The sequence below is a fragment of the Mycena indigotica genome (assembly GCF_014461135.1).
Source record: "Mycena indigotica strain 171206Taipei chromosome Unknown Mind.scaff0012, whole genome shotgun sequence".
NCBI lineage: Eukaryota > Fungi > Basidiomycota > Agaricomycetes > Agaricales > Mycenaceae > Mycena > Mycena indigotica.
The window spans coordinates 2,327,047-2,336,822 of record NW_023503011.1 but is presented as its reverse complement, the minus strand read 5'-3'; the positions used below and the strand labels follow the sequence as shown (position 1 = coordinate 2,336,822).

Below are 9,776 nucleotides of genomic sequence, written 5' to 3'. Positions count from 1 at the left end.
AAGTAATTGTGTCTCACGCTGTGGGGGAGGGGAGGGGAGGGGGGGAAATGGTGACCTGGGTCGTTGCCACAGTATCTTTCGACCCGCTCGGGGTTCGATTCCCCGCCACAGCACTATATCTTGATAGCGTTGTGCGTCCTTTTTAAGTTAGGACACTCTTACTCCACTTAGCTCTATGATTGGACTATGATCATCAGACGCTACATGAACGAAACCCCGATATGTATGCCGATTTTGTACAACCTTACTTCTGTATCAGAATCTGCATTTTGATAGGAATTCTCAGGGTGGGAAACGTGCAAAGCAGGGTAACAGATACCAGACTCATTTGTCTTCATTTGAGTACAGGAAGATGCATAATATCACACAGGTTTGCTTTGCATCCTACCTCGCCTAGTTTCCCTGCCGATCGATGTATTCCTTTACTTGTTTACGGTTCTGCTTTGATGCTTTCCATGCACGGGCGTCTGCCGGCGAGCGGGCCACCGGAACGATCCGCTGACTGAAGTTCACGTTCCGCAAGTTCTCGAACACACGGAGAAGGAACTGCGCGATGCCCTTGGTGTCCGCACCGACGAGGGAATTCCGGAGGTGCAGGCGGGTGAGGGCGCGCTGGGGCAGCTCATGAGCGGCGGCGGAGACGCTGTCCAGCCCGGGGACAACCAGCGCGTCTAGTTGGAGGCGCGCACTAACGAGGCGGGAGAGGCTGGCCAGCGGGAGCAGTGCGTCGAGGGTCAGTGTCGGCCAGTCGGACGACTCGATCGTGAGGTCCTCGAGGTTTGGCATGCTCTCCGCCAGACTGCGCATGGTGGCGCTGGTGAAACCAAGCGCTAATCCGGAGGTCAGATTGAGGGAGCGCAGGCCCGAGAAATCGCCCAGGCTCTTCATCGACGCGGGGAGACTGATTTTGCCGTCCGTGATAAGGTGCAGGGTGCGCAGTCGGGCGCGGCCAGACAGGGCGCTGATGTGCTCCTCCGCAATCTGCCACTGGCAGGTGCTATTGGTCCTGTATACTGTGCCGATTCCGATCTCGAGGAGTGTCGGGGACGCATGACTTATAGCCTCGAATGGCGGGTCGAAATCCGCCTGGGTGTCAAAAGGAGAGGGTACGACGTGCAGGGTCTCGGCAGAGATATTGCGGAGCAACCACTGTGCCGCCCGGCGGCCGTTTAGGAAGCACGATAGAGATTTCAGTGACTCCAGAGAGGCCGGTCGGCGATCCGTGAGCAGTTCCGATCCTTCATAGATCTTGAAGACGCTCCCAACGAACAGATATTTCAGCCGATGCATTTGCGCTATGTAGTGAAACAACGCATCGTCTAGTGTTGGGATTGTCAAGCTCGTCAGGGCGCCGGCGGCGTTCGGAAGTGCGCTGATAAAGCGAGACACAGGAAGCACTGGCAGTGAATTCCCCCCCATGTCGACATCATGATGCACCGATCGTAAAGCATAAGTGGCTCGTTGGGCGATAGCCGGGAGCGCAGAAGCAACGAGGATGGCATTGTCGAGCACGACCGAGAGTACTTCGATTCTTGGCCCCATTAAGGTCCTGATGTGTCCAAGGGAAAGAATTCCCATCCCTGCATAGTTCCGCAGCGTGAAGGACTTGAGATTCGCATCAGGAAAATGACAAAAGGTCTAATGTAACTTATTCTACTTAGAAAAGACAAAAAAGTTTCAATAAGACATCATAAGATCCATAAGATCCATAAGATCTTATGCATCTTATCTTAGCTAGGTCTGATTCTAATATAAGTTGAATAAGATGAATAAGTTGTTCCAAGACAAAAATAAGATGGATAAAAGACAATTTCTAAGTGGCCATAAGACACTCTAAGTGCCTATAAGATGTTATAAGGCTGTGCTGACAGACCACAAACACTATAGAAATAATCCAAATATATTGCAGAAGTACTTGAATACACGAGGTAACACAATACAACTTGGTAGACCTTACTAACCCTTCATTTGCTACCCCGTTCCACGCTATGGAGACATCAGGACCGTGATAGCTCCTGCGAGGAAGTGGCGGGCGAGCGGCTGTCCCGGGACAACCGCTGGCCCGTTCCGGCTGAAACTTTGGGGGACACCCCATTCGTGCTAAACGCCTGGATTTCGCGCGAAACGACCCAGAGATGAGCACGGGGTAAGCGGGGAAAGTCGAGGAAGGTCGGAAATTGGAAGTGGCGACAGGCAGGAACGCGTGGGGCGTCGCCCGCCGTTTGGGGGGTATTTAGAGCGCACGGGAGGCCGAGTCGGACGGTAGAGTTTGGGGTCATTCGGCTGAGAAACGCGCCCGGGGTGGCCAAAGCAATTATGGGCCCACCCCGGGCACTGTATTGGGCGGCGGGCACGAACGACGGGCTCAGTCGCTTCGGCCTTCGAGATGAGGGAAGGGGTGGGGTGTCCCGAGAGATGTTGAGAAGATGGGGGCGGTCGGCGAAGAACTGATCCCGGGAGAGCGGGGACACAGTTGAGTGGCTGCAGAAATAAGCCGGTTTGGGCACTCACCCTCTATCCTTAGCCTCCCTTTCCACGCTCTACACCCCCCAGCCCCCCTTGCCGACTGCTTGCTGGAATTGGACGCGCAAACACCGCTACAAGTGTGATAGTCAGCAAGTGCTCCATCGAGGACAAAAGCACCTACAAGGGAGCCCAACTGGATGAATTCAGCCACAATGCAGACAGAGGACATCAGTAATGAATCTTCCAGCAAGAGACAAGACGCACCTTGACCGTTGGCGTCTACAGAGGAAGATGGGAGGAGGGAAGAAAAAAGACCGGCATGTAAGTGACTGCGGAAGCGATGATGTGATGGGACGGAGCATATCCGGCCGCTTCGTCAGCTCGATGTGTCATAGAGCTCGGCTCGACTTAGCACATTTCATCCAGATATCGGGTGTCTAGTACTGGTCTAGTAAGTCAATGAGATTTCTGTGTCATCATATCTGTAATATATGTAGTTATCCCACTGGCATTGAGTATACTAGAGTTGCCAGTACAAAAATTCCTGTTTGGTCAGCTCTATTCTGACCACAAGGAGATTGATGCTATAACCCTCAAGACAAGACAAGATTGACATATATAACTCAAAAGGGGTGGATTCACTCATAGTTCAAAGGTCTACCCTATCATCTTAGAAAGGGACTTAGCTAAGTTAGGAAAGATACATAAGATCTTAGGGACCTTTTATAAGATCTTCCAAAAGACATATAAGATGCATCTCATCTTAGAGAGAGTCTAATTCATCTTAGAAGACACTTAGAAAAGATGCATAAGAGCTTATGGAACTTTCATAAGATCTTACAAAAGACATACAAGATGTATAAGATGCTCTAAGATCTTAAATAAGTTCATAAGTGAAATAAGGTGATATAAGATCTTCTCTAAGACCCCTCTAAGATCTTGTCATTTTCCTGATGCGGGAACAAGGAGTCGGCTGGGAGGCTGAGCAAGAGGACAGCAAGTGTTTCGACAGGCACTGTGTTGGCGGTGTACGTGAAGTGGCGCACGCGATGAGCATAAACCAAAGGTCGTTCCCAGTCAGTCTGTAATGTTGGCCGCGCGATGGTCTGTCGAAGACAATCAACTCGACACACACATTTCGATTGAAAGGCACGTACACACAGCATCATCAGTCTACTCCCTGGCCAGCTCAGAGCATCCTCTGGGAAGCATCGCAGCAGATAAAGAAGGGTCAAGTCCCCCGGATCGTCCCACAGCGTCTCGAGCGCTGGCGCCTCGAAGATGCGGCAGCTCGTTGCCAGCGATACGAGATCGCGTTTGTCGCCCTCCTTCACTTTCGCGGCGATGGCAATGCGAATCTCTGCGATGTCGAGGCAGTGGTGCATCGTCTGGAGGACGGGAGGAGGGATCGTTGGCTGTCGACGGTGGAGCGAAAGGAAGAGACGCCTGTCGCTCAATAGCCGATCTGATTAACAAAAAGAATCATGATCCATCGATGCCAATCATCACACTTGTCACGCTGACGTGTCTTTTTTCATTTCGACTCCCATCTGTTTCTGGCAACAAGACTCCCAGCCCCACATTCGGCCCGGTCACAAGCTGCACGAGCGCCGTACCTATGCACTTTCACCGTCTCATCGCGGTCTCGGCCTCGCAATTCATCTAGGGACAGTCATGGGTGGCCCTCCACAAGGCCCTCCATGGGTGGATTGCAAGCTAGATCGGCACTGTGGCAGTACTTCGTCGGCGGGTCGCAGCTCCCTGGAGATTTCCGGCCACTCATATAACAAACCTGCCGCTTCCTAGACTACCTGCTCCTCACACCCATCCCTCGCTTGTTCCTGAATGTCCGCAGCCTGTTTAGCCATATCACGCGATGTGCCAGGAACCAATACAACCGCCGTCGGCCCACAGCGCCGTGCGGCGGCGTGTCAACATTGAGCGAGTCCGAATTTCGTGCGCCTGTCATTCTTGTTACTATTATTCGGATCCTAACTCTCATTTAGCACCAATAGGCTGTCTGGATTTCACCGCGGACAATGCAAACGACCATTCTAAATGCCTCTCTCAATTCTAAGTATCGATCCCGTACCCCGAGTTGACGAGAATCGGCGCTGGGGCGACATTTGAAACACACATTTCAAGACGGGACGTTGGCACTAGTGCTCCGGGGTCTAGAGGTGCAGTATAAAATGCCGGTCGCGGTTTGAAGAGAGTATCCTGACAGCCTCGTCATGCAGCTCAGCAACACTCCCCTCGCCCTCTTTGCCATAGTGCTCACGGCCATCGCCACTGTCCACGCCGCGCCGCAGCCTGCGCCGGGCGGCGTGTCGTCGTCGCTCACCAAGCGCTGTAAGCAAGCGGTATACCGTCGGTTCTGCTAACATGCAGTGTTTCCAGGGTGCGGTTTCCCGAAGACCTGCGACTGCAAGTTCGATCGCGCCACCGGCTGCGTGCCGCACTACGACAAGTGCGGCAAGACGTGGTACTGGCCGGCGTCGTGCACCAGCTGCGAGCCGTGTCTTGAGCTCTGTGTGGACTGTGAGTTCATCTCACTCTTGTTGTGAATCATGGACTAAGGAATGATCAGTCCAATGCACCACGCCTGACAATTAAATTTGAATGTTAGTAGCCTCCTGTACTACTTGATAGAGTCTACTGTTAATGTGTGGGTCGAATAAACATCGGTGTCGATTCCTGTGAACCTTTCAGTATTTTCGGCTCAATGGACCCACGATACAAGTACACTTGTCCACGTATCAATGAATCACTGATTGGAGGGACAGTTAGCATGATTTGTTCTTTTTTGGCATTGAATGCCTTTAGCCAAACTTGAGTTGACTTGTATTTTCAGTCTCTGGTGGACCAGTGTCGGGGCCCTCGGACGGCCGCGCTTGGCATTTATGAAACCTCACGCGCATCACGTCTCATGTCGCCGCCGTCATTTTCATTTCCGGGGATTGTCGGTGTCGGCCGAACGAGTCGATCCTTCAATTCAGTGTAAAATCCCAAAAGTACACGCTGCTGGACGAGGTCCTCAGCGACGCTCCTGTACAATCGCCAGCACCTAGCCGAAGAAATGGCCACCTGGCTCACTATGACACTATCACATCAGTCCCGGCAATCAAAAACGCCTATCACGCTATAGTGCACCGCCACATCGATTTTCACTTCGTTTCGCCGCCCATGTCCCACCGAGAACAAACACACGCAAGACAAGCAAGCGCCCGCGTAGGATGTCGTATAAGAGCATTCGGCACGCCGCCCGCGCCCATTACTTCCCTTCCTTTTTCACCTCCCCTCCGACCGGCTCAGCGCCGCAATGCTGCCCTTCGTTTTTGTCGCCCTTTCAATGGTGGTGGTGCCGGTGGTTCGCGCGGGGATTGCAGCGTCGTCATGGAGGGTGCGTCCACGCTTTCAGAGCTTCACGAAATCGGCTTTACATTGAGGCTAGGAGCCGTCATTCATCTACGCAAACACGCCGCGCACACACCAGGCCTTCGCAGCGCTCATCCAAGCAATGTCGGTCTTACACACCCCGAATCTCAAGTACGACGGGCAGAACTACGAGTGGTTCGCGCATGTGATGGGACAGATGGCGGAAAGCGACTTTATCGGCAACGGCACGGCCCCGTCGACGTCGTATGAGGCGGCGCTGGCGGACTACTTCCGCCTCACGGTGAAGGACCGGCCGAGCTTCCAGGACCAAAAGTGCGTCATGTCATTCAACTGCCGAAACTCAGGTAGCTAAATACTTTTGCTAGTGTCGATTATGCGTTGTACGCCCCTTCTGTCTCCCCAGTGTCAGTCTGAAGCGTTAACGGCTCGATAGAGCCTGGGGATACGCCGCTGCCCGCGCATATTTCACGCTCAACAACGCCACGTTCTTGTCTTACGCCGTCCAGTCTTGGGAGTGGGCGAATACACTTACCATACCAGCCGCAACGACGAAGTTAGGGAGCAAGGCGCCGGTCATGGCAGCTACGTGCTCCAATGGTGCGTCGTCAGCTGTGGTCTTCTCTAATACCCGCTCACCAAACCCCATGTAATAGTCTCGATGGCGGGTGGTACTTTCGCTAGCTCCGCTGCCTCTTCTGCCCTTGTTTCAGCTCGGTCCACGGCTTACTTCTCCCTGCTCTCTGCCATGCTCGCCCAAGCCACTTCGAATGCTACGTATCTGACCGCGGCTGTCTCCTCCGCGACGTTCATCTACACGCAACTGTGGGACACGCAGAACTCGGTCCCGTTCACCTCGCTCGCGGCAGATTCATGCGCCGTCGTAGATGCGAGCCTGAACTCGTACAATGCCGGATTGCTTATCGAAGCTCTCAGTGTTATGAGCGCCATCACCGGGAAGGACGAGCGGGTGGGGAAACTAGTCGATGCGCTGATCATCTCCGTGTTGGGATATGGAGGCTGGCAGACGGGGCAGGGCATCCTTGCGAATGGCGGTCCGTCTATCCCTCCATTCGGATCAGTTTACTCTGACCAAGATTGCAGCCGATAAACTCGGAGACGGCCTCCTCGCGCGCGCATTGGCCTGGGCGTATGTCTATGACGCCCCGACTGCGGGCACGAAGGGCTATGCGCATGATTACCTCGCGGTGCAGGTGAGCTCCCCTTTTCCTGCGTCGCCCCGCTCTGAGCGCTTGGCGCAGTACAATGCCTTGCTTGAGCTCGCTACCTCCAACACCACAACGCCTGCCGCTGGCGCGACGTCCAACGCGACGAATATATACGCTGGGCAATGGACCGGTCCACCGCCCGCACCCCAGGCAGCCGTCTCGTTTGCTAACCAAACCAACGCTGTCAACCTTCTCTATGCTGCCTCGTGGATCGATTTTCCGAGGAGCCCCGCGCCGCCGACCGTCACCTTGGCGCTAGACAATGGAGCGTTTATCTTCCCGACGCAAAGCCAAGGTAAATCGCGTTCCCCTCCTCCCCTCACCTCTGAAGGACATTCGCCTCCAGGTCCCGGTGGCAGTCCGTCGCCTCCTGCAATCAAGTCCCCAAAGCCCACATCCCACATCGGAGTTATCGTCGGCGTCATCATCGGCGCACTCGTCGGCCTTGCGGCCATCACCGGGGTCTTGTACAACTGTCTTCGTCGCAGAGCGCGCCGCAACACGGGACGTCGCAGTGAAGACCCGCAAAGTCCCTCCTACATCCGGCCGTTCACCGACAGACGATGGTATTCGGACGAGCACGATCCAGACACCACGTCCCTGATGGGACCAGGCGTCGTTCCGCCAACCCCGTGCCCGATCCACGACCTGTATGCGTCAGGTGACCGGCTCAGCGCCTCCCATGGGCGGACGCATTCGCATGGCACTTCCGACGTGCCGGACTCTCGGTCGAGCTCGACTCTATCTGCTAGCTGCCCACATTGTGTCTATCAGCAGCAGCACGCTGCGCGCCCGGCCTCGGGGTGGCTTCGGAAGAGTGCCGCTGCCCCGGTGTTGGCCCCGGTGCGGCGGCAAAGTAGTGCACAGACACACGAGGTTCAGAGGAGAGGTGTGTCGTTTGCTGACGGGATGGATGTGGAGGAGCCGCCTCCACAGTATGCTTGATGGTTGATGCTTTTCCGGTTTCAAGTTGCGTTATCTATCACAATATGTATACGTTCGCTAATCTTTTCTCACTTCTGTCCGTGTACTAGTAGTATTTGTGTACTTGTTGGATATCTGTCTCAACGTGCTCGGGACCGTGTGAAACGACTCCGCACTGTAGACACATTGTGGGTGTTTGAATCCGGATCGGGTCCTCAAGCGCATGCAACACTCAGGTGTGCAGTGGCAGCAGTGCGGGTCCCGAACTCGATGGGTGTCAGCTGTACTGTCAACACCTGGGTGTTGCATGCGATGGAGCTTCGTTCATCTGCCACATCTGCACTGGCATCTTCCCTGATGGGCCACCGTCCCACTCACACATGTGCACTACTTAGTATATGAGCCCCCAGCCGTAGACTCTCGCCCCTTGCACCTCCCATTGAACCATGGTTTGGTCCCAACTCCTACGGAGGCGGCAAGCATTGTCTTCAGAGAATAACAGTGCTACGAGTGCTCCAGGTGGGTCAGCCTCTCTCACTACTCAAGGTGTCTAATGGGTACTTTGTCAGGCTTTCTAAACCATCTTTCCCTCTCCTCGGACTCCTGCTTCGTATTAAGCCTGCTCTCCATCGGCTTGCATGGCCTGCTCATTGCAGTTCATCTGATACTCTTTATCATCTGGAGTCAACACTGGGAGAGACATGTGGTTTTTTCATTAGGTGCTCAGTCCCAAGCTTCTGCTGGTATTACAGCCATTACAACTGGTTTTGCAACGGTATGCATAGCTCACATTCATAGGAAGCTTAAACTGATATTAGAATCAGGTGTACTGTGCGAGCTTAGTGTACATCACACAGAAATTGGCAACGCAAAAGTCACTCCATTCTTATCAGACTCTGACAGCAACACATGACATATCAGTGGCGTGGGCTGGCATTGCCTCTGCCTTCATTCGGCTATATCACCAGTTATCCCTGCCTGCAGCAGTTACCCATGTTCTTTAGGGCTCCAACCTTTTTGTTTCCGTTTGTGGGTTGAGACAAATCAAACAGAAATGGTTCAACAAACGTTTTAAAATGTTTTAAATAGTTTTAATACAGTTTAAAAATCATCAATATATTTTTGTCTTCCTTATATGTAGAAAATGACAGAAATATGATATAATTATTATATTATTATGGCTGAAGGATGATAAATTACTCTACGATAGTATTTCTGTGGTCTAGAGACATGAAATTCCTTATGGTAGACAATCATCAGTACTAATTCAGACATGCTGACTAATGCCATTGATATCTCTATTCCAGAGATGTTCCCATGTTCAGGTGAATCATTACTGAAACTAAGAATAGTTACTTGAATTCAGAGAGCAGAGAAATTTCTGATGACTAAGTCATTAACTTGGGTGATAGTATGAATGTCTAATGTATGGATTCCATACAACTACCAAATAAGACAATTCAAGAGCCTGAGGGAACACAGGATATCTATACATATACATTGGATATTTTCTAATCATATTATTATGATTATTATTGTTATTGAGTAACCTTTTAAACCTTTTGTTTTCTTTTATTTACCATTTGCTCAACCCCACAAATAAAACGGAAATAAAAAGGGTTAAAACCGTTTATAAAGTTTGTCAAACAGAAAGTGTTGGAGCCTTAATGTTCTTATTGCGTTTTCATATCTGGGCGGCATTTTGATACTCCATATCTCCACTCCAGCACTGTTTTCTTTGAAGCTTGTGAATGGGACACG

General features: G+C 52.3%; 2 protein-coding genes across 2 annotated transcripts; one reads left to right on the top strand and one right to left on the bottom strand.

Annotated features, from left to right (window-relative positions):
- Positions 1-3,386: 3,386 nt before the first annotated feature.
- On the bottom strand, positions 3,387-3,851 carry MIND_01246700 (uncharacterized protein; the record flags this gene model as incomplete). The annotated part of the gene is made up of 2 exons (XM_037368953.1): positions 3,387-3,572; positions 3,624-3,851. 2 exons carry the CDS (start codon positions 3,849-3,851, stop codon positions 3,387-3,389), a joined length of 414 nt encoding a protein of 137 aa, XP_037214921.1.
- A 1,937-nt stretch (positions 3,852-5,788) lies between these two features.
- MIND_01246600 (Glycoside hydrolase family 76 protein) lies at positions 5,789-8,036 on the top strand (the record flags this gene model as incomplete). Its single annotated transcript, XM_037368952.1, has 8 exons — positions 5,789-5,869; positions 5,921-6,177; positions 6,231-6,245; positions 6,299-6,462; positions 6,519-6,917; positions 6,967-7,076; positions 7,125-7,386; positions 7,438-8,036. 8 exons carry the CDS (start codon positions 5,789-5,791, stop codon positions 8,034-8,036), a joined length of 1,887 nt encoding a protein of 628 aa, XP_037214920.1.
- Positions 8,037-9,776: the final 1,740 nt, after the last annotated feature.